General features: G+C 49.7%; 5 protein-coding genes across 5 annotated transcripts; all 5 read right to left on the minus strand.

Annotated features, from left to right (window-relative positions):
- Nucleotides 1–445: 445 nt before the first annotated feature.
- Nucleotides 446–5,748, minus strand: L228DRAFT_217667 (ABC multidrug transporter). Its single transcript, XM_018330161.1, has 7 exons — nt 4,727–5,748; nt 4,160–4,671; nt 3,369–4,099; nt 2,579–3,310; nt 2,028–2,524; nt 1,447–1,953; nt 446–1,385 (listed from the first exon to the last, which is right to left on the minus strand). Exons 1-7 carry the CDS (start codon nt 5,618–5,620, stop codon nt 492–494), a joined length of 4,767 nt encoding a protein of 1,588 aa, XP_018190843.1. The 5' UTR covers nt 5,621–5,748; the 3' UTR covers nt 446–491.
- Nucleotides 5,749–7,867: 2,119 nt separating this feature from the next.
- On the minus strand, nt 7,868–9,397 carry L228DRAFT_236404 (hypothetical protein; the record flags this gene model as incomplete). The annotated part of the gene is made up of 1 exon (XM_018330825.1): nt 7,868–9,397. One exon carries the CDS (start codon nt 9,395–9,397, stop codon nt 7,868–7,870), a length of 1,530 nt encoding a protein of 509 aa, XP_018190844.1.
- A 1,763-nt stretch (nt 9,398–11,160) lies between these two features.
- L228DRAFT_280542 (hypothetical protein) lies at nt 11,161–13,254 on the minus strand. Its single transcript, XM_018335793.1, has 2 exons — nt 12,682–13,254; nt 11,161–12,601 (listed from the first exon to the last, which is right to left on the minus strand). The coding sequence occupies exons 1-2, from the start codon at nt 13,108–13,110 to the stop codon at nt 11,282–11,284; spliced, it is 1,749 nt and encodes a 582-aa protein (XP_018190845.1). The 5' UTR covers nt 13,111–13,254; the 3' UTR covers nt 11,161–11,281.
- Nucleotides 13,255–14,666: 1,412 nt separating this feature from the next.
- Nucleotides 14,667–16,768, minus strand: L228DRAFT_265767 (hypothetical protein; the record flags this gene model as incomplete). The annotated part of the gene is made up of 2 exons (XM_018334762.1): nt 14,667–15,697; nt 15,772–16,768. 2 exons carry the CDS (start codon nt 16,766–16,768, stop codon nt 14,667–14,669), a joined length of 2,028 nt encoding a protein of 675 aa, XP_018190846.1.
- Nucleotides 16,769–21,236: 4,468 nt separating this feature from the next.
- Nucleotides 21,237–23,068, minus strand: L228DRAFT_208253 (putative amino acid permease; the record flags this gene model as incomplete). The annotated part of the gene is made up of 4 exons (XM_018329753.1): nt 21,237–21,791; nt 21,860–22,323; nt 22,394–22,574; nt 22,640–23,068. 4 exons carry the CDS (start codon nt 23,066–23,068, stop codon nt 21,237–21,239), a joined length of 1,629 nt encoding a protein of 542 aa, XP_018190847.1.
- Between the last annotated feature and the right edge of the window lie 34 nt (nt 23,069–23,102).

Consider the following 23,102-nt stretch of genomic DNA (forward strand, 5'->3'; position numbering starts at 1 on the left):
GAAATTAAACGAGAATTACCAATATGCTTAGTTTTATATTTATTGTCTATTCTGAACTGATGCTTTATGGTGTATTTGGTCCATGTATATGCTCTGATCATAATGACAATGCGTCGACGTATATAATGACCGCAACCGCAACCGCAACCGCAACCGCAACCGCAAGTCCTGACAACTCTAAATGCTTTAGGACAAAAGTCTGCCCTCTAGAAACACGCACACTCTATCCTGATATCTCAAATCTACTCGCATCCGAACCCCAGAAATGCAGACACCTATAACACACTTCTCTCCAACCCTGTAGAAACAATCGGCCCATATATAAAACACATACAAAACACCGGACAACCAACTCAAGTGATACCGCATCTGCCTCCTCACACACTCACACACAAAAAAAAAAATAAATAAAACAAAAATAAGCAATAAAAAATAAGCAATAAAGAAAAAAAAAAAAAAAAAAAAAGAGAAAATAAAAAGAAAAGGAAAATCTACTCCTGCACCGTAGCCTTCGACTTCGGCGCAACGACCTTCTTAACCGCACCAACCACGGCACCGCCAATCTTCCCCAGCACCCCAAACACAGTGCCCAATCCAAACGACCAGCCGCGGATCCGGACAGTGTAGATCATAAAATACACCAGGAACCAATTACTCACACAGAAGCCCAGGAAGATGCCGAAATAGCCCCACTTGTCCTTGTGGCTGATGTTGATAGTGCCGAGGTAATCGTTGCCGACGCTCATAGGGCAGAACCCACAGTTGCTTGTCGCGTTGAGGGTATTCGGCAACAGGTATCCTGACGAGCCCGCTGACGAAGACGAATGAAGAGAGTTGATAAAGGCGCCTGCGTACTCGAGACAGGTTTGGCCGGGGGGAGGGTTGAAGTGGACAGCCTCGGCATCGGTGCAGCGCACTGGAGCCCCGTTCAGGGTGGCCGCAAGCACGCCGCCGATCCAGTAGGTGGACGGGTTGAGGTAGTACAGCCAGTAGCGCCAGAAGACGGACATGTGGGCGTAGCTTTGCACGACGCCGTTGAAGAGGGAGAAGACGACGAAGAAGAAGGGCAGCACGTTTGCGATGACGGTAAACGACGGGGCAAAGGCAGTGATCCACTGGCCCCAGCTGGCTTGGAAGAGGAAGAATAGCAGGGTCATGAGGAAGACGTAGCCCGAGGTAGACGAGTCCCGGGGCAAACCGGTCGGAAAGTACCACAGCAGCCAGTAGATGACGGAGCCGATGATGGCCATGGGGATCTCGCCGACGATCTGCGCGGTGCAGAAGGCGAACCAGCCGTAGATGCGCGACGGCAGTTCGCGGGCTTCCCAGAGGGCGCGGTTGATGTAGAATTTGGGCACGATGCCGTTGACGATGACGGGGGGGAACTGGATGTACGATTAGATGGGGTGTCTGGATGACCGAAGTGAAGACAGGAAGGGGACGTACCAGGATGATCAAGAAGCAGGTGAACATTCGGTTCTGCATGTCCTGGATGGAATTGCCGAGCTTGTAGAAAGTGAAGCCGTTGAAGATGCCCAGGATGACGGAGATGAACAGCTTGGCGTACAGGTAGGACGGATCCCGCCAGTACTGTCGGAAGAGGCGCTGCGTCAACATCTTCGTCTGCAGCCAGACGGGCGAGGCAAACTCGTGCTGCTCGCCAGCTGGGGGCCGGGGAACCTTGCTGCGTGTGTCGATGATGCGGTCAATCTCCTGCAAGATGGCCCGGCGCTCGGCAGACTCCTTCCATTCCTTGTTCCAGTTGAGTTTCTTGCCGTCTGCGCGCTTGCCGCCCTTGATGGCGGTCTCGAGGATGAATTCTGCCACGTTCTTGGCGGGCGGGCAGTGCACGCCGCGTTTGCCAAAGTAGTCAATGACAGCGGAACCGTTTTCGCCGACGGGGCCAAAGTAGAATGTGTTTCCGCCGGGATTCAATGCCAGAATCATATCAAACTATAACGCGTTTCCGTTAGTATCGCGACATGGTGATGATAAGAGGGGAAGGAAAAGAAAAGTCATTAGCATACCTGCTGAATGAGAACAGAGCTGGGCTGGTGAATGGTGCAGAGAATAGCTTGGCCGGCGTCTGCCAATTTACGCAAGAACCGCACAATCGAGTAGGCCGACTGTGAGTCCAGACCAGAGGTGGGCTCGTCCAAGAAGAGAAGAAGAGATGGCTTGGCCGCCAGCTCAACGCCGATCGTCAACCGCTTGCGCTGCTCAACACCCAGGCTGCCGACAATGGCGTGTTGGATATCGTTCAGTTCCAACAGATCAATGATTTGGTTCACGTAAGCAAGTTTCTCTTCGGTGGGCACGGTTCGTTCCTGTCGCAAGATTGCGGAGAACTCGAGAGCCTCTCGGATAGTTGCGGATCCGTCGTGAAGGTCCATCTGTTCGCAAAAGCCGGTGCCACGCTGGAACTCGGTCCCGAGCGCAGTGCCGTCTACCAACATTTCGCCGCCAACGACTCCCATCTTTTGCCTCTGAGCAAGGGTATTCAGCAGTGTTGTTTTGCCAGCACCTAAAAAGTATTAATAAATCATGTTTTCGTTGGATGATAACGGAGTTTACATACCGGACGCGCCCATCAGAGCAACCATGACTCCAGGTTTGGCGAAGCCCTCAATGTTATTGAGAAGTTTCCGCTCACCGCCCGGATACGGCACGGTGTATTCGACATTGCGCCAGGTGAAGATGCTCTCGCTCTGGGAAATTCCCTTGAGATTCTTCGTCGTCTCATCCGTCTCGGTCATGGTGCTGGGGCTTGAATCGCCGATGGTGCCAGCCTTTTCTTCATCAACGCCACTGCTCTTGACAGCCTGCTTGGCTTTCTTGGAGCGCTTGAACACAAGGGCACCACCGCCACCGCCAACAAAAGAGAAGACTTCTGATGCGAGGCCTGTGATGAGAATGTACAGAACGGTCCATGCAATGAGAACACCAAAATTCCTCCAGAGATGATGTCTGGTGTATGAGAATTCAGTGGCCAAATAGTATTCACCAGTCATTCCAGTTGAGCCAAGAGGCGAACCGACGGTGCCCAAGGAACAACCCTGGTACTCTGGCTTGACATTCGGGCCTTGCGGGACAAGATTGTTCGGGTCGCAGTCCATGTAACGGTGATGAAACTCGTTCGTCAGGACTGACTCGAATGCGTATGAAATAGGATTGAGATAGTTCAGCCAGCCAAACCAAATGTACTTGTGGACCAGTTGCGGCTTGGGGATGGCGTAACCAGTATAGATGATGAGCAGGTTCAATGCAATACCGGCGAACCGAACGGCATCGTCAATCGTCGGAGATAGCGCTAGTAAAGTTAGCAAATTATCGACACGAACGTGACTTCTTACTGGATTTCAACTCACATGCAAACATTCGATAAAGACTGGTGATGCAGATGGTCTGCGTATAGACGAACAGAAAGTAAATGAAGAACTTTGACGCGTCCACGTCAAGATTGGTAATGAAATAGACAACGATTGTGAAGACGATGACCTGTGGAAGCAAAATAGGGAAATCGGCAAGCACTCGTCCCATTGTGACAGCAGACGGCCGATAGAATGCATATTCCTTGTGTCGCTGAATAATCGTTCTGCCGGACACGGCTCTCATGAGCTCGGTCAACTGCAGCCAACCGAGGAAGAGGATCGAGAAGAAAAGCGTGCCGCCTCGCGAAAAGGCACCAGCAGTGGTTTCTGGTTGTCCGTGGAACAAGGAGCCGACGATGAGAGCATTGCTGATGATGATGAAAGCCTTGGTGTAGAGAGTCGTCTTGTCGCCGAGAATAAGCCAAAACTCTCGCTTGGTACACGCAAGAATCTGTCGAGGAAAGCTGACAGTGTAATTCGAGCTGTTGCGAACGGTACGACTCTTGCTTTCGTGGACAGACTGCTTGAACTGCCGAGCGTTGGCGTGATCAGATTGGTGGAGTTCATTCTCGTACTCCTCGACGTCTCGGAGAACGCGCTGGTAATGAGGACTGTCAAGGAAAGCCTTTTCCAATTCCTCTGGAGTCTTGGGAGCTCGGGCTTCGTAGCCTTCCCGGAAACGTCGCTCGTTTGCGTCCGAAATGGATGTCAAAAAGTCGGCCGTGGTTCTACACACAGAAATGTCAGCACTCGCAGTTAAGGAAGCTTAGGAAATTTTATCCACGTACTGTCGATCTGGGCATAAGAAGCCAAGGCCCTCAAAGTATGCCTTGGCTTCACCGGCTGGACCCTGGAAGATCATCTTGCCGCTATCGATAACCAAGACCTTGTCCATAAGCTCATAGATGCCCTCTCCCGCCTGGTACAGGGTCACGAGAGTGGTTCTATTGCTAATGTCTGTCATGATCCGAAGGGAGTTGGCATAGTCGAGCGCAGTGCTCGCATCCAATCCTCTGGTCGAATTGTCCCAGCAGACAACAGACGATTTGGTTGCGAGGGTTTCAGCAATGGAGACACGTTTCCGCTCACCACCGGAAACACCACGGACGTATTCGTTTCCGACAAAAGTCTGCTTGGTGTGACTGATGCCGAACATTTTCAGCAAGGCATCAATAATCACCGGCATTCCATCTTTGTCGTTCTTCTTCGTCTTGTTCAAAAGTGCGAATTTGAGAGTTTGATATACACTCAGATTCGGAAAGTGTTGGTCATCTTCGGGATTGTAGCTCACTTCACCACGCTGCAGTCGCTATCAGCATAAATTCATAGTTAACCTGTTCTGTAAGGGCACTTACGAAGTGCTTGCTTTGCTCGGCAGCGGAGATGCCGCCATACGAAACATCGCCGCTCACGTCGGCGAAGCCCTCTCGATGATTGGCAATGGCCTTGAGAAAGGTTGAGCATCCCGCACCGGGCTTGCCCAGGACGAGCATCATCTCGCCATCTCGCACGACACCCGAGAAATCATGAATGAGATCTCGTGTCGGGGGTTTATTGCCGAATCGTAGAAAGGGGAAGAAATTGCAGAGAAGGCGATAGAGATCGGGGCCAAAGGTGCCAATGACGGCCTCTGGAAGGGTTTTGACAAACATCGTAGAAGAGCCCACGCCCTTGACGTTCAAGTTCTTGAAGATCACACCGACTTTCTTCGCCGACTCTCCCGACTCGGTTCGCTTTTCGAAGTGACCCTCGCGCATGAATTGGCCCAGTTCAAACTCCTCTTCGACGGCTTTGGCGGTGTCACCAGCTTCCAAGTCCTTGGCAATGGATTGCGCATCTTCGTCGTCGGCCGACGAGATAGTAGGGTGGCTTGCACGACTGGTAGTCTTATGGACACCCCGTTCGGTGAGGGTTCTCAGCATGGACTTGCGTTCCGGGACGGATGAGCGCGATCTGGTGGTCGAAATCCGGCTCAACTCTCTTCGAAGATGCTCGTAGTCTTCCATGGCAGCGGCATGGTTCACAGGACCGCCAACGTCTCGCTCGCCCCAGGTTCCCTCGGCGCCTGGTTCGTGCTCTTCGTTTACATTTTCGAGAGCATGTGGAGAGTCCTCTGCCACGTGCGAGCCCTCGACGGGCTCACGGGCATTTTCGTCGGTTTGGCCGACATTGTGAAGAGGGATCGTGGGTGCTTGGCCTTCGCTTTCCGTGCCTCGCGAAAAGACGGAATTCGAATTGGCACTCCACATGGTGCAATTTAGATGTCCGAACAAGCCAAGGGGAAGCGATAGTGTATCAAGTAATCAATTAGGTATATGTATTCCAGATTACACGCGAAATCGAGAAAAACGGAGACGAAATGACAAGAAGAAAGTTCGAAGACAATTCGGACAGAGAAATGAAATATTAAAAAGCGGTAGAATAAATCGACGATGCCAAAGTCTATAAAAAGAACGGCAGACTTGACAACTCGTAGTAAGTTTACAAGTCTGGCAAGCAAGGTTGATTCTGAAGAACAAAAAACTTGACCTGCAAAGAGGTCAAGCAGTTCAAAAAACACCGAACAAAAGACTGTCAAGTGCTAAAAGTCCAGAAGAAAAGCAAGGGAGGGGACAGAATTCGTAAATAAATGCAAAGTACAGGAGCGAAAGAGAGAGAAAGAAAGGTTGAAGCGTATTTCAAAGCAACATTTCGGAGTTAAGGCTGTAGTTCGTGTCCCGAACCAAATGGTGGAGAAAAAAAGGGCCAAACGTTTCAAGTCTCCATGATTCAGAGTCTTTCTACGTACGAGGCACCAATTACCGTACATGGTAAGGGATGCGTCATGGCCCGTGAAAGGGCCCGGTCAACCCGTCAGCAGAAGAAATGCGTCGAAAATATCCCCCCATTTTTTTGACTGGTGGCAGAGTTACCAGATAGATACGTAGTAGTGGCTCACTAAGGCACATGGCATGTCGGGTTATCATCAACCCGCCAAGGGGACCAGATGCCAGAAACAGATTGGGTCCCTTTTTTTTTTTCCTTTCACACACGGCTTTGCGAGACGGCAAACCTGCCAGGGGGAAAAACGATTAGCAGTCCCGCATAAATGATGCCGGTGAACCAATAGGAAGATCTCATTCTGGTTGGGCTGCTTATGAATCCAGGTGTGTGCGTAACAATCAGATCTGGGTTTGGGTCATCGATTGACCCGTGGGGAGGTGTAGAGGAAACCTTATCTGCACGACACAAACCAATGAGGCGAATTATATTTGTTTGGCGGAGACTTTTTTCATTTATTCCGACGTTTACCCTTGCAAGTGTCAACTGCCCCCTTTTTCCCTCCCGTCACTCACTTTACCTGTGTTTTCTTCGTCATATCTTTTTTGATTCCTACAGGTTTAAATTTACTCTGTATTTTCTCTCATTTTACGACAATAAATTGCAATGACTCTTTTCTCTCTGATCTTCTGCGACAATAGATTACCATGACTCAACATTTACAATGGTCATCCTTGTGGTCAGGGATATATCACTTCCCTTATAATTTAGATCTTACTAATACCGCGGCCTTGTCCCGGCACTACTCGTATACAATGTGCATCACCTCTGTACAGGGTAATTATTCAAGCGTGCCGGGGTCCACTGCACGATTGACTCAGGGAGCGAGCAAGTGGTTTCTTCGTCTCTGAGTGGATTACGGATAACTTACGCTGCACCAAGGGGACCTTGGACCCAAAGCGGAAAATAAGCTCTCTTGGCAAAGTTGCTTTTTTGGGAATAGTCCTTTGACCCCAGCAACCCAGTCAGCCTTTGGGGCGTCTTGTGTGTTGATCAACTAACTACCTCTCTATCCCTGAGGAAATAGTGGGCTGTTGTCGTCAAAGGATCATCTATTGTTATCAGCACATCACCGAAATAGTACCTTCGCACACAATCTAGCGGCCGCATCCGCCGTATCAACCGCACCACGTCCCCTCGGTCGGCCGCTTTTCGATCGGATTATTTTCCCGCCATCGCACTCATTGCCATTCGTCTCGGTCGTCGGTCCTCGGATCAGACCACGAATCATCTCTGTGCACTCTGTTTGGTTCAACGTGATTAGTAAACTATTCCACGCGGCCGCCGAGTCGCCGTCGACGCCGTCCTGTACTTTGTGCTATGGTTGATTCCGTGCTTATGGACAACAAAGGTGCGCGAGTGCGTGGAGCTTTTAAAGAGTATCTCTAAATTACAGAGCACGGGTACGCGTTATCAACACGGGCCAGTCGGAGAAATCAATATCAATTTATCCGTGTGGAACGATCAGTAATGCCGTGCTCACCCTACTCCGGATATCACCGTGTTACCCTACTGTATATCAGGCATAAGCAGAATGAAGAACCAAAAAAGATTCCGCAAGCATCAACCTCAAGAAACAAAACACATTTAAAAAAACAAAACAGGCCAGAAAGAAAGAAAAACCAGTACAAAAACAAGACGAAAAGAAAAAGAGAGAATGTACAAGAGTCAGGGCACTAACAGCGAAGCAATCCCCTCAGTTTATCCATGACGACATACTCCGTCGGATACCTCTGCAGGACATGCTGCACCAGCTCAAACCACTCGGGGAACCAACAGCTTCTGATCGCAGCATTACTGTACTCCCAGTACTCGGGATACCATCCTGCTGCTTTCCATCCCAGGACCCCTACAATGCGAGGCTGCTTCTGCGTCCTATTCACCGGACTCCCTATATCTGTTCCTGCTCCTGCTATCCCAAGCCCACTTCCCGCTGTCCCAGGTCCAGTTCCTGTAGATCCCACAGCGACTGGAATTGAATCGACGAGGATATTCCCGACGGTCAAATCGCCATGCGTAAAGACCGAGACATGATCGACGAGCGTTTTTCCAACCATGTCTCTAATCAGCTCCATGAACGGCTCAGAGAGGAGCTGGCCGAGCAAATGCAGGATCGCGCTATTCAGGGCGCTTTCCGACTCAAAGGGTCCTGATATCGCGGGGTCTATACACGAGACTTGGAAATTCGCTATCCAGGCGTCTGTGTCTTGGTGACGAATCTGGCGGTTGCGCATGGGCTGGAATAGGAGATCTTGTAGGCCACCGTCTATCCCGCTCCCGCCGCTCCCGCTGCCGCCAACGCTGCTGCCAACGAGGCCAATACCACCCATGTATCCCCTCGAGGGAGGCACAAGACTGCGCAACTCGTCAAACATGCCGCGCAGCTGGTCTGCAATGCACACCTTATCGTGCGTCGAGAGCTCAGGCCACATGTCGCCGAGATTGCGCGCCCGGGGAACGATGCGCTCCATGAGAATGTAGTTGATGCCCGTCGAGGGGTCGGCAAAGGCGTCGTAGACCCGCGGCACGGGCACGCTGCGGGTCTTGGACCGCACGTATTGCATGTTTGCCGCTTCGGAGAGGACGACGTTGGGGCCGAACTTGAGGACCAGGCTCGGTGTTAATTCAATGAGTCTTGTGCCTGTGCTGGTACTTGTGCTGGCGCCTGTTTCTGTGCTTGTGCTGGTACCTGTGCCGGTACCTGCGCCTCTTTCTGGAGGATAATGACCATGATAATCATGACCATGACGCCAATAATATTGCTGTTGCTGCCCTTGGGCAACAGATGCGGATGCAGATGCGGATGACGAGGCTGAGGCTGACCCCGACGAGGACTGGGAAAGCCCAATAATCTTCATCCGCGCAGCGCTGAGGAAAAAGGGATTACGCTGATCCGTAAACTTTTCCGGGTCCACGCCCGGCAGGCCGGAAATCCAGTGTCCCACGCGCGGAATCGTAACGCGTCGGTACATATCGTCCATTCGAGCTGTATTCATATTCGTAGTAGCAGCATTCATAGCCGTAGAAGCCCCAGCAGGAGCACCAGCAGGAGCAGCATTGGACAATTCGACATACTCATTGTCATTGTCATTATCGTTGTCGATGTCGATATTCCTACTCTTTCGCCAGTCAGGAGCAGTAAAGCAGTCGCCCCCGCCGCCCCTCTCTGCGCCGACATTTTTTGGGTACCGTTTCGAGATTGTCATTGTCGGTAACTCTCTACCCTACCGGCGAGGGATTCTTCTGCTTTGATGGCTTCCGTCTAGGTTGCAGGCTTTAGCTGTATTGTCTTGTTTTGGGTTGTATTTTATCGTATCTTGTTGTATTGTACTGTGTTGTATCGTGTTGTACTGTATCGTGCTGTGTTTTATCGTATTGTATTTTATCGTATCTTGTTGTATCCTGTCGTATCCTTTGTAGGGCGTATCCTGTTATGCTGTATCGTGCCGTATCGTACCCCGTTATATCCTACTGGACAGAGTATCCTGTCATAAGAAATACCAACTTCAGCAACCTCCGTCCACGTCTCTGTCTCCGTCACTATCTGTATCTGTATCTATATCTGCAGTCGACAACGCCTGTCGCATAACTTAATGCAGAGTGCAGACGTGATGTTATCAACGTAGATTCGCGGGCCGCGCTCAATGAGATGGACCTGCTCGATGATCCAAATAGCCCTGGGCCCACTGGACCAAATAGACCCGAGCCCAAAACACAGCTCGATGAAACCAACAACAGGAGCAACAACCACTTGAGCTGGAACTGGAACTGGAACTGAAAAACGAGAAACTGTTTGATGAAAAACAACTGATGGTCTACTCGCGAGACGGGAAGCAAAAACCAATGGTCCACCGTCCTCTATACAGAATGAGAAGGAAGGAAAGTAAACACCAGCTCTTCTTAGAAACGAACTAGGAAGGCACGCATGGACAAGGACTTGCGATTCATGAAAAAGTAAAGAAGTAAAAAAAAATGAAAATGAAAATGAAATGAAAAATGAAACAAAATGAATGAATAAATGGAATAGCATAAATAAATTAAAATAAAACTAAAAAAGAAAGAAAGAAAGAAAGAAAGTACCATCAAGATGGACCAAAACGTTCACAGCAGTGATTACCATGTAACCATGTTCCACAGGTGCTACATCCCACATCCCACATGTTCTAGTGTAAACAATGTAAATAATGTAAATCATGTAGACAATGTAGACAATGTATAGAACGAGTCATAACGTATGAACAAAGCACAATAGTCTGATAGAACGAGTCGTGATAATTAAACATAAGAGAATAAACACGATAGAACAAGTCATAATGAAAATAAATATAAGAGAATAACACAATAGAACAACAGGTCATAATGAAAACAAACACAATCAAACAACAAGTCGTAATCAATAAACATATACAAACAAAAGCTAAACATATGAAAATAAATCACATCAAACAACGAGTCATTTGAAAAGTACACTGTACTACGTTGGCATAAACATATGATCTTCATTGTTTGCATTGATGCAAAATACAGGATACACCCCAGTAGTATCATGAATGAGAAATGCACAAGGTATGCAAACGAAGAAACGGGCATTCAAAGGTACAATGAACCCGTGGCCAAGAAAAAAGTGAAGAAAGAAGAATGATAACGAAGAACGATAAACACCGTGGCCAGGAAAAAGAAGGAAAATGAAGAATGAAGAACGAAAAAGACTAGGAAGAACAAATGAAGAAAGAAGAACAAAGGGGGATAAAAAAAAGTGATGAAACGAGCTGCATGACAGTGGCACAGAAAAGTGCCTAGATGCAGCCAGCAACAAATAGGAAAAAAATATCATAAGTCCTGGGAACAAAACCAGACGCCATACCATCCAGAGTAGGATACCCAACCCGCAACCAACAATAGTGATCATTGACTGAAATTGAAACGAAAGGATCAAACTTGGAAAAAAAAAAAAAAAGAAAAGAAAAAGAAAAGAAAAAAAGAAACAAGCAAACAAGCAAACTCGTGATAAGTGAAGAAGACAGGCTCAGGGACGTTCTTCTAAGAAGTAGGGCGAAAGGGATATAGGACAAAAGGGCAAAGCTACTCTACTACCTATTGCGACTTCTCTTGCCTCCTTCCCCTCCAGACGTGAAGCCAGCCCCACTTGCGCTTCTCTTCATCATGGACGGGCCAAGGCCGAGACTAATGCCCATGCCCATGCTGCTTCCCTCGCCGTGCCGACTCATAGGGACGCCGCCCACATCGCTAAAGCCCGCGCCGCTGGACTGTCTACTCATCGGCTCGGCGCCGGCCAGGACGTGCTGCGGCACGGCGGCGTGGGTTGCGGCCACTGCGGCGGTTGCAGTGCCGTTGACAGCTGCCTGTGCGAGAGCCGGGAAGAGTTCGGTGCGATGTTGCGCCGTACCCAGCGGGGCGCATAGACTATCAAGAAGTCGCTTGTCGACATGCTCGGGAGGAGCTGTGCTCACAAGGCGCTGGATCCTGACAAGGTCGTCCTCGGCGTCTTCCGGGCGAAGCGGGGGAGGCGGTGGAGCGACGCCAGTTTTGGTGATGACTGAGGACGGAAGAAAAACTGGAAAGGACGATGGGAAAGAAGCATTGTTTCCGTTGCGTTCAGATGACGCGAGGTCGCCGAGAATGTTCAAGCCGGCAGGGCCAGCAGTGTTGCGTGTCGATCGAGTTGCATGGAAAGACTGGTTGGCGGCACGATCCATGGCTGGTGCAACAAAGGGCGAAGCACGCTCACTGAAATCGCCCTCCTTGTTTGCGATTCCTCCTTCGCCTGCACCGCCTTCTTCGCCCTCGCTGGGTTCGGCCTCGCCGTTGGCCTTGTCACCGTTGTTCTCTCCCTGCGCCTTGAGAGAAGCAAAGTACTGCGCGGCAGCAATCGCTGCGGTGTTGAGGTGCATGGAGAGCTCTTTCTCCGTAAACAATCTCTCGATAGAATAGAGAGGCGCCTCCATCTGCGTTGCAGTGAGTTTTGTTTTCGCATCTCGGTATGGGGATGCAATGCCCGTCTCAAAAGTCTTTCCGGGAACAGGCGAGCCAACATCAAACTCCTCAAAGACTTTACGCTTCCGCTTGTTTCCTGCCTCGCCGATTATATTGCCAAGATCATCGCCCTCGCCCTGGCGATTCCGCGTGTGTCTTGTCTTGCGGTTGCTATGCGCACCGCCAGGACTGGCGGGGTTGGTGATGCTGAATTGGTTTGGATGGAGGAGAAGCGCATTGCTATCGGCAATATCAAGGTGTTCTTTCTCTCGCACAAGGCGGTTCTTCTTCTGTCCCACGGTCTGGGTCAGTCGTTCTCGAACGGTATGAGAGAGCTGACGGTGCTCCTCCTGCGCGAGCCTGACTTTATATTGTGTGACTTGATTGAGGTCGGCAATGGTCCGTTCATAGCGATGCTGAATGCAGACTTAGCAATCAAAACTCATTCGACACTCTTCTACTGAAGGAATATACTCCGGAGAAACGGAATACTTACCTCAAGCATTGTTAGATTTGCGTCCCGGTCCTCCATTGCGTCGTTTACTTCATCGGTAAATTTTGAATACCATCTGCCAGAGAGGGCTGCAGCGTCCCCATCCAGACGCCATTGGCCGTTTGAACCGCCTCCCAGCGCAGCGCTTACTACTTCAGCAATGTCATCCCCCATATCATCCAGTGGTGCCTCTGAGTAAGGATTTGCGCGCATAATCAGGTTCATGTCAACCTGCAACGCTTGGAGCTGCTGGCGATAATGCGTATCTCGATTTTGAGCAAACGCCGCAGTCAATTCATTGAGTCGTTCTGAAAGGAGACTCCGCCGTTTGTCGCGCTTCGACAGTGGCTGCGGCGGGGGGGTTGGCGATCGCATTCTGTCCATTTTGTGGGATCCCACCGCAGATATGCTTGGTGAGGGTGAGTGTGCCATGGTTTTGAAAATTGATTTGAAGATACGGAAAGCTCGAAGATTGTTCGTGCCAGGTTTGGGCTGTCAGACGAAACCAAACCCTAGTGTTCTTCAATAGCCGCAATCGCCAGGCTCGTAGCACCACTTGATCAGACCTTGAATTTTCCAAGGGCGCAAGCTTTCGAGGCCCTAATGAAGAAAATCTGATTTCTTGAATCTCCTGAGAACTTGTCTATCTGATCTCTCTTGGTTCCAAAGCGCACGAATCACACAGTCGCTAGGAATGCAAGCCGGATGCGCACCGTTGACAGCAATATTTGCTATCTTCAGTGTTTCGAAGCCCGGAGCGGTGATAGTGATCAAATTTGACCAAATATGGTTTGATTTAAAGGAGAGGAAAAAAATCAACAAAAACTGGAGCAAAACAGTGCGGCTTCCATGTGCAAGAGTTGTGGATGAAGCTCTCCAGCAAAGCCGATGATCCAGTATCAATACCAAACCACAATCGATGCGCATTACAATACGCTACGGCGAGCGAAGCGCGCCATATGGCAGCCTTGATTCTTCTCCATCTCTTCAGGTCAAGTCTAAGCCCGATTTGGACGGCAAAGGAGATAGCACCGATTTGGTTTAGCCGATCTCAGAAAGCGAGACCAAAGGACCAAAGTATGCTCCTTCCTACGAGTTTGAAAAGTCTCAGCAATTTCTTGGGCTTCGAATTGCCTCATTGGATTCTCATCGAGTATGACAGCAAGCAAGAAAGCAGTGTAGTAGATATCGATTCAAGTAAATATAGACACAAATATTGATAAAGTGACCACTAAACTGCATGAATTACCAATGTCTTCATTGCTAGCAAATCATTTCGCCATTATGTGTATGATCGTAGTGTTTCCTTTATTTTTCATCGCTCATTGCGTTTTTTCACCAGTAACTCATTCCCCTAATGATCCATGAAAAGAGGTGGGTACAAAGGGTTTGGACGGGTTCGTGGAAGTATGTGCGCATATATGATGTATTTACATAGGAAATATCCGTGCCCATTACGCCCATCCGTCTATAGCAAAAAAACAAAAATAAAAAAAATAAAAAACAAGTGAAACCGGGACGCACACGCTGGGATTAAAATCCAATAGGCAGAAAAACGAGAAGGGTATGTGTACGGAAAGAAATAATAAAAAAAAGCCTGCCAGGGTGGAGTCCCCGATCCAACCCAACCACATTCTCATCTCCTCCCCAATCCCAAAGTCGGATAGAACTCCAGCGTAGGAGTTCGCAGTCAAATTTCTAGTGGAGCTGTTCAGAATCCGAACTGCTTGGAGGACAAACAAAAGATGGCAGATTAACCATTCTTGAGGGACTTAGACAAAGACAAGAAAATGTAGGATTTTTTCCAGCAAAATTGAAACAATTGTAAAAGTTCATCCCAGACGTCAGCGTATGTGCTAAAGCGAAGCCCTGAATCTCATAGACGCATAAATTCAAACATAAAAAGCCAACCCATATGTCATAGATTCGTTGAGATGACAACACCAGTTTCCCATCAAGAGGGAAACTATGCAGTTCATTTTCAGAATTTACAGAGATCTTCGAATGACGAAGACGCCGACTTCAACGCCAGTTGTCGGACAAGGGGGATCTTCGTACGGCCGAGAGAGAACAGCATCGAGGATTTCCTGCAGCAAATGGGTAGGAATGACGTCCGAGTCCGCAGAAAACTTTCGTGCTTTCCGAAAGTATCGACCAAGACCTTCCCGCAGCCGGGGCTTCTCTTGCCGAATCCACCAATTTGCCCATGCTTTGCGGTCAAGTAGAACGTCTTGTTTTGATGAATGAACTAGGGAAAAGGTCGAACCCGTCGCTGTCGTTGCCGTTGCGGGACGTATCTCAGGCCGGCTGAGGGTACCTTCCCGGTTAAGCTGCTGACATAAACCACGAATCTTTCGTGTCATGACTTCATATGAGAGTAAATCATCGCCAAGTCCCGTGCCACTGAGTGCAATCCCCAGGTCGGCAGTCAGCTCATTCACCACAACCAGCGAACGAAGCGCCGGATCCAAGATGGGACCGAGGTAGAGCTCAGAGAAGGTTCGGGCGCCTTGCCGCGTAGGATACACAAAGAGCAAAGATCCGCCGTCCGAAGCGAGCTCGGCCAGACGATCGACGAGGATGGAGGGGCCAGCAGCGGAAAATAAATCGCGAATCTCAGATGAGCTACTCGGTGGAATGTAACGCTCCACCAAGGAGAGATGCATGCTCGAAGGGGGAACGACAGTATAAGGCGAGGCAGGGAGTGGTGTGCTGGTACCTCTTTCTTGAGGATCCGGCACCGGCACAGCACTATTGAACACTACGCTGCTGAAATAATCTTCTCCACCTTGCACGGTGCTCGGGGTCCCTGGAGGTGACGATGGCAAATCTTCGAGGCTGAAGCGCGGTGGTACAGCATGGACGGCATTGATCCAGGTAGTCTGGCCTGGCGGTAAGACTTCATTGATAGCGTTAATGAGCGAAGGAAAAATAGTTGGACTAGAGCAAGGAAAAGGCAAAGCCTGCGACAGCACACGAACGGAGGGCCCCGTGCTCGATGAAGTATTGACGCTGGAGACTGCATGACATGAGTCAGTATCGTGAAATTTAACGTGGTTCTCATCAGAGGAAAACAATGGAGTGTGAACGCACCGAGCGCCTTGATACCGGCTTCGTACCACAGGCCTCCATCAGCTGCTCCTTCCTGGCTCTGCGGCGTCGGTAGCCGGGGTGCCATGGGGCCTTGAGAATCCGGACGCCCACTGCTGTCATTGGCATCGGATTGTATTCGGTGGCCATCCCCGCTGTCTCCGGTCTCTTCAGCGTCAAAATTTGAGGTTCTGTTTCTTGGAGGCTGGGGCTGGGTTAATATATCAGATGGCGTTTCTGGGGTTTCCGAGTTCTCTGGAGGGTCCTTTGGTGCAGGGGACGGAGTCCAGTCCATTGCACCATTGTCATCGGGCGGAGTGAGCATGAAGGAATACTGAGGGCGCGAGTGCATTGGTTGATGACTGTCATCAATATTCCCCATTCCATGAAGGCCTAGTCCTCGTGGGTCACCGGTGTTCAGGTCCAGGGGTCCCATTTCAGCAAGCCGCAATGGGCTAAGGAAGACTTGATCCGTAGCTACGAGGCGGCGTTCATGCAATTCGCTCAGGAGTTGTCGAGATCGTGACCGAATCAAGTCGGCATGAGAGGACGTAATACTGTGAAGGTCAAACGGGAGACGTTGCTGCCTCCCAGGTTGCCAAAGCGTCGATTTTACGGCAACGGATTCGCGAGGCCTCCGCGGGGTATGTTGTAATGGTCGAGGAGCAACGGATTTGGAGGCTGAAAATTCAGGCCCCACGGTATTGGAACGGACTAAACGATGCGGCCGGTCTCGAGGAAAGGTATGGTGTAGGTAACTATTGGGATGGCGGGTCCCTCGTCTCTTCAAGGGGCTCTCGTTTTCCAGATTTACTGCCACCTTATTCTCTGTGCTGGCGTTACTTTCCAGGGCATCCGTACTGGAACAAATCTCGTCATTCGTGTCAGGGATTTGGCGAGAAATGAAAGGAGACAACTGCGGCGGAGATGCAGGCAAAGCAATCTCTACAGGCAAATCGGAGGAATCAATCCCTGCGACTGCATGTCCAGGAGGACCCATGAGCCAGCCAACGCTGGATCCAGGTTGTTAAATTGTAAGGCGTGTGCGCGCGGTGGACTGTGTGGGCGGCCACCACCAAGGACTCGTCTTCTCCCTCCCACTTTCTCTTTAGTGGGGCAGGTGAGAGGGAAAAGTAGAGAATGGCAGAGGAGAAAACGAGGGTAAGCTTGCCGGGCAATGAAGCAGGAACGCACGGAGGGTTGAACCGAGGGGTTGGCAAGGCGATCAAATCTCAGTTCCGAGAGTTGGATGAAAGGATTATGTTGCGTGCGAGTATGTATGTCTAAGAGCTGAAGGAGAGAAGTGATTGAAGATTCGAAGTTACCCAGGCAGCTTCCGGGGATAGTGTGGACCGAAGATCGGAGAGATGGAGGGTGTGGGTGTACGTGTGTGGGACAAGTCAGTCTAGTCAGGATCAAACACAAGATCCCCAAAGCGCGGCGAGGGACGAGAACGGTGGTGCAGGACAGTCAGCCAAAAGTATGGCGACGGCGACCCAGGCAAGGGCGGAACCGACTTTGAGACGAGCGAAAGAGCGTGGGATGGCGGAACGAGCAAGGATGAGGAACGAATAGGTAAGCAGACTACTGGCCCGTCGCAGAAACAGCTGAAGGTGTGGAGCCCAAACGGCCGAAAGGCGAGCGGAAAGCAGTTTCTGGGTCGATACTGGCGACTTTGGGGGACGTATGGAGTTTGTCCGTAAGAGCGCTGCGTTACTGCAAAGGCAGGAAAGGGCAGGCCCGTATATCTATGCGACGAGCGGACGAGGCGTGGAGATGAGGCAACGAGCCGTTGAAAGGAAGTGCTGCATTCAATCGATACCTTGGAAAGGTAGACTGGTCAAAAGTCAGTTACAGGTATAGTTGTGGGGAAGAACGGCAGGCCGCACGGAAGACGGGAGAAGGTGGTGAAAATCAAAAGCAAGAAAGGTACGCAACAGCGGAGGTACGTACAACACGCACGCACGCACGCACACAGGCCCTGAGGTTGGGTTAAGTTTAGCAGGTCGTATGTACAGTAGTATTAAGTGGATAAAAAGAGCAGGACGACGGGTAAGCCGCTCCCTTTTTGCCTTTTAGTTCCTCTAGGTGGGTAAGGGATTTAGAAGGAAAGGCCAGGGTAAGGCCATGGACTCACTGGTCCGAGCGAGTAGAACTCGGTCTAGACGTGTGGAGGATTCACTCACTAACCAACATAGTGCGCCACGACCACTGACGAGTCCAAGAGAACCAGCTAAGTCATCTCGTCCTATAACTCGAGTCGTCAGGGTAAATTCAGCCGACCGACCCACGTTAAACGAAATAGAGAGAAAGCGAACAAATGGACAAAAGTAACTTCTACTCGCCGCTTAGGCTAGACCTCCACATCCGATCAAGTGTCTGCGACCTTAGGTGGTTCCTCCTGGACCCGGACAAACTACCTTAGGTCCCCAGACACCAATTGTTGAAAGAAATCAACCGACGAGGATCATCCATGATCGATTCTGGCCTTTGTGAATGTGAAAGGCCCGGTCAGCCGAGAGGGGCATCCTGTTGAGCGGAATTAAGAGTCAGGACGGAACAAAATAGAAAGGAAGCGAAAAGAAATAAAAAATTGAAAATAAAAATTGACAATAATTAGTGGACGGGAAGAAACCCAAAGGACAACAAACTCGGCCTGGAAAAGGCTCAGATTTGCACTCTTTCGCCATCATCATGTTATTGTCGCTCTGCATTGCTTCCTTGACGGACTGAGCAAAATAACAAACCTAAACACAGCCCGTGTCTGAACCCGTTCCTTCCTGCCCATGAACGAGGTGGCCCATATTTTCCCCATCATGATCTGCTGCGATAAATATTTCCCGAGATAACTGCTCTATCATTGACAGTCCACAATCGCACTAGCACGCAATCATCGCAAGCGGCCAAAGTGCTTTTTTTCTTACCGTAGTTCGTCAATTAGCTCATTTCTCCATTACTCTTCTCTGCCCCAGTCTGACCACTATAAACACAAATCGATAACTACTTTATGGAGCTATTTACAGCGTTAGTATCGAATCTCCAGTATTTGTGTGGGCGACGATCATCGTCGTATTCTGCCAGGCGATGGGTGCATAATGCACTATGTAGCGAGTTCTTGGTGGGGACAACCGAAGCAAGCGACGGCGTGTCGCGCGTGAAGCCAAGCGAGCGTGCCCTGGTGCGCTATATCCGAAGCCACGACCGGAGTCAGTTCCCTCGTTCCCCTCGCTCTCTGTCCCTTCCCGCCCCCCCTCCCTTCTTTCTCTCTGAGTGTTCGTCGTTCGTCTACTATTCGCCCGATAGTTGTAGAATTCTACCTTGTGTAACGCCGAATCCGGCATCTTACTTCTCCGTTTCGTCTTCTCACCAAAATGACTGTACACGTAGGCGTACTCGAGTCAGGCCAAAAACACACGCACGCTGCCCAAAGCAGAGCCATGAGTCAAAATCAAGCCACCACGAATCAATGTGAGACTATGGTCATCGGGTTGGGGACAAGCCAACATGGTGCAGCCAGGTAATGTTCAAAAGACGATTTTCGCAGAGCTGTCCTGTAGAATTAGAGAGAAAAAAATAAAAATAAAAACAGTAAAGTAGCATTTTCATCAAAAGCATCCCGGGCCAATTGATGATAATCGAAAATGGTGTCTGGATGCCGAGGACAGTCGTGGTCACTGTTGCATGTCTTCGCTTTTGGTTTCTGTAAGATTCATTTCTTGTCTGTAGCAGCAAGTCAACCCAGCCCAGCCATGGCGATGCGACGCACGCAGAAGAGTCAAGTTGAGCTGAGTTGAGTTAGGGGGTGACTTCCTGCCCAGCCTGCCTCACGGTACACAAGGACACGCGGCAAAACCACCCAGCCAAGAACGAGGCAAATCCAGACATGGCGCTCAGACAGAGCTGTACACCGTAGCGAATTCGCGGCTTTGTCTCCCGGCATTATCTAAAGGGTAATGTGACAGTGGATTTGCGGGTATGTGTGAGATCTATAGAAGTAGCTGGGCGTATTGAGGTACTGTGATAGACATCTAGCTAGCCCAACGAACAGTCTCTATCTTCTTAAAAAACCACTTCAGCACAGTCCCCTGAAGATTGTTCACAATACAAGTACCACGCAATACCCTCATCTCGACTATTACGGAGTGCCCGACTCTAATATGAACCCTCAATTGACGGTTTCATCCATAAAGGCAATTACCTAAAAAGACCCATCAGTTTCAAGATCAATCATGCTCCCGCACATGCACGCTACATGCATAGCCATGTACAGAGGGAGGCATGCACAGCTGCATGGCTGATATAGTCTTGTTTTTGACTTGCACGCTAGAAGATCAGCTCCGAGAATTCCACCTTGGCTTGCCCGCCTGAAAAATATGACATGAATATATTATATTTCAGCTTTATTGTTGCTCCTTTACTGGGTATATTTCAGTTTTATAGTTGCTACATTACTGGGTACATTTCAGCTTTGTGGTGCTACATTTACTGGGTTCTCCGACCTTACCTTTCAAGATTGATCATCCTAGCTCGCAACCTCTGCTCCCTCTGTAAGGTATTTGAAACATACTCAGGATATAATAGGTACCATGTTAATTGCGGGTTGCGACTGTTGTGTTGCAGCATCGGTTTCAGCATGTTTCCCTCTTACCATTCTCGTTCGCTCGCTGGCTGGGCCTCGGGCCATCTTCGGGGGCTTTCCATTATCCGATAATTTACGTACAGCCAGTTATGTAGCCTCCATTCTGCTGCGCAATCTGCAATGTGTTTCCAAAATAATTCATGTGCTGCTACCAGTGCACAAGAAAAGTGGAAGAAGACATTTCTTCTTGCCTTGGAGTGGAGTTGTTTCCCAAAAAAAGAGCGGCGTAGCTATGTCTGAGTTATCCCGTGTCGAAGTATATGTAGTTGGTTGGCGTGGCTTGGCTCAGGCAATAGTATATACTCAGTAAGCAACAGTCCCATTTGGCATATTTAGCCAGACTAAAGATTATGCGCGCAATCGACCGATCCAATTCTGTTCGCGGTTGCAGCGCTTCAATCTTTCCCATGTATTGATATGTGTTGTGCACCTCTGAATTGTTGACATTTTACTATTTACGTAATGTGTGCCTTGATGAGATGCACGTGGAACAGGTATGGCAATGTCTTTTTATGACTCGCTTTGCAAGGAGAAAGCTCCTGATATCTCGATCCTCGACTCTGAACCCACTACGCAACGATTGAAGGAATGTAAAATTGTACGGCGCCTCCCAAGCAGGGGCAAGGTATCGAAAAAGTTATAAACAAAAAATGAAAATCGCTACCAGGGCCGGCCAAAGAGGACCTGATGTCTCGAAACAATTATATCAAACACGCCGAAAAATAAAAAATCTGAAACGATCGCAAAGTGATGCTCAAGGTGCAATGCTCATCCCACTCTCCCTCCAACACAAAACTCCATGAGTATAAAACAGAGCAACGTCGTTAATTCAAAAACTACCGCCACCCATCATACCGTCAATGGCGCGCTTGATAAAGTTACCCTTCTTCTCCTTGCGTGCAGCATAGTATCGGCGACCTTCCCGGAGGTCAATGTCCTTGGCGGCAATGAACCAAGCACCCTTGTAGTGGAAGCGAGCACCAAAATAGAGTAGAATGATAAGAATGACAGAGACATAGTTGGCGAAGAAAGTCTGCGCCGACGACTTTGCGTGGAGCGGCCAGACGGCGAGGTAGAACTCGACAACAATGAGAATCATGCACCAGACCAAACCCCACCACGCAGCAAAGGGGAAGGTCTTGGTCTTCCAAGGCAGCTCAGAGACACTGTGGCCCTGTGCTTTCCACGCAGCTCGGAAACGAATGTGCGACAGACAAATGAGGCCCCATGTGAAAAGGGTGAAGAGCGAAGTCAAGTTAGAAAGCCAGGTGAAAACCTCAGATGCGGTATGGTTGACGTTTAGGTAGGCAAGAGGCCAGCCAATAATGAAAACAAGCAACAAACCGCCCCAGGGACGCCCTGATTTGTCGCACTTTGCGAAGATCTAAACATCAAAAGTACATTGTCAGACTCGTGTACGGGGGTCAACAGAGTGGAGGAAATGTTCCATACCTTGGGAGCCATCTTGAGATTTCCGAGACCCAGAATGGTGCGAGATCCCAGCAAAGGAGAGATGGATCCGGTCGACAGAACGGAGACAAAAATCACAGCATTCATGATATGTGCCAGGGGCTCCACGCCAGCATTGCGGAACGCAATGACATATGGAGAAGCGTTGACACCGGAACCACCAAAGAGGTTGGGATCTTTGGGAGAGACGGTAATGGTAACCATGAGTGCACCGATAACGTAGAATAGTGAAAGGCGAACCCAAATGCTACGAACAGCAGCAGGCACAGCCTTGAGAGGGTTTCCGGCCTCGGCCGCAACAATTCCACTGCTCTCAGCGCCGCTCATGGCGAAAATACAGGTCGGCATTACACGCAGGAATCCTTTGAAGCCATTTATGAAGGGCATCTCGTTCCAGTAACGGAAACCAATTGCGTCTCCCTTGGGTCCTCCTCCAGCGGAGATGACTGTAGTCGGAAAAAAATAAGCATTAGTTAACTGGCCGTGGTAAAATGATGTATTCAAAGTAATCCATACCGATACAGGAGATGATCACAACGACGATCCAGAAGAGTTTGATCGAAGACGCAGTGACCTCGAATTCTCCCCAGATATTGACAGCGCCAATATTGATGACGATGATGACAATAGCCCATATAGTGACCCAAGCAGGTATTGGGACCTTGTCTGTCCAAAAGCCTAGTACTGTACACAAGCCCTGCACGTGGTGTATTAGCGATGCTCCAGATCCGAATCAAGTATATCCTTCCAAAATGTATTTACCTGGATTTCATTTGCCATTGTGATGGGCGAGCTGAAGAAAGTGGCCCAACCGAGTGCAAAACCCATGGACGGATCGATGAATTTGGACGACCATCGCACAAATGCAGACGGAAGAGGATACATGACAGCCAATTCTCCAATTGACTGATTGACGGCCCACACAACTGTACCGGACAAGACATATCCAAGGAAGATACTTGCTGGGCCGCCTCGAGTCAAGGAAGTACCAGAGCCTAGCCATAGACCCATTCCGATGGAAGACCCAATTCCAACCATGGTCAGGTGGCGAGAGCCAAGGCGGCGCTGCAGTCCGTAGTCGGCTCCATGATCTTCGAGAATTTCGCCGACCTCAACATCAGACTGAGGAGGAGAAGAACCATCCAAGGTCTTCTCGTTCAGTTGTACGGTCTTCTGGTCCTGGTCCGTCATTGGTGGCCAGTCAGTTGCGTCTGAATTGAATTAA

This window comes from Xylona heveae, assembly GCF_001619985.1.
Source record: "Xylona heveae TC161 unplaced genomic scaffold L228scaffold_2, whole genome shotgun sequence".
NCBI classification, from domain to species: domain Eukaryota; kingdom Fungi; phylum Ascomycota; class Xylonomycetes; order Xylonales; family Xylonaceae; genus Xylona; species Xylona heveae.

What these genes read in the sequence shown, in the direction of transcription:
- L228DRAFT_217667 (XM_018330161.1), bottom strand. Translation starts at nt 5,620, where the DNA reads ATGTGGAGTGCCAATTCGAATTCCGTCTTTTCGCGAGGCACGGAAAGC. An exon ending in TCTTTATCGAATGTTTGCAT is followed by an intron (nt 3,311 to 3,368) that starts GTGAGTTGAAAT and finishes TAACTTTACTAG; the next exon opens with CGCTATCTCCGACGATTGAC. An exon ending in GCTCTGTTCTCATTCAGCAG is followed by an intron (nt 1,954 to 2,027) that starts GTATGCTAATGA and finishes AACGCGTTATAG; the next exon opens with TTTGATATGATTCTGGCATT.
- L228DRAFT_280542 (XM_018335793.1), bottom strand. Translation starts at nt 13,110, where the DNA reads ATGGCACACTCACCCTCACCAAGCATATCTGCGGTGGGATCCCACAAA. An exon ending in CAAATCTAACAATGCTTGAG is followed by an intron (nt 12,602 to 12,681) that starts GTAAGTATTCCG and finishes GTCTGCATTCAG; the next exon opens with CATCGCTATGAACGGACCAT.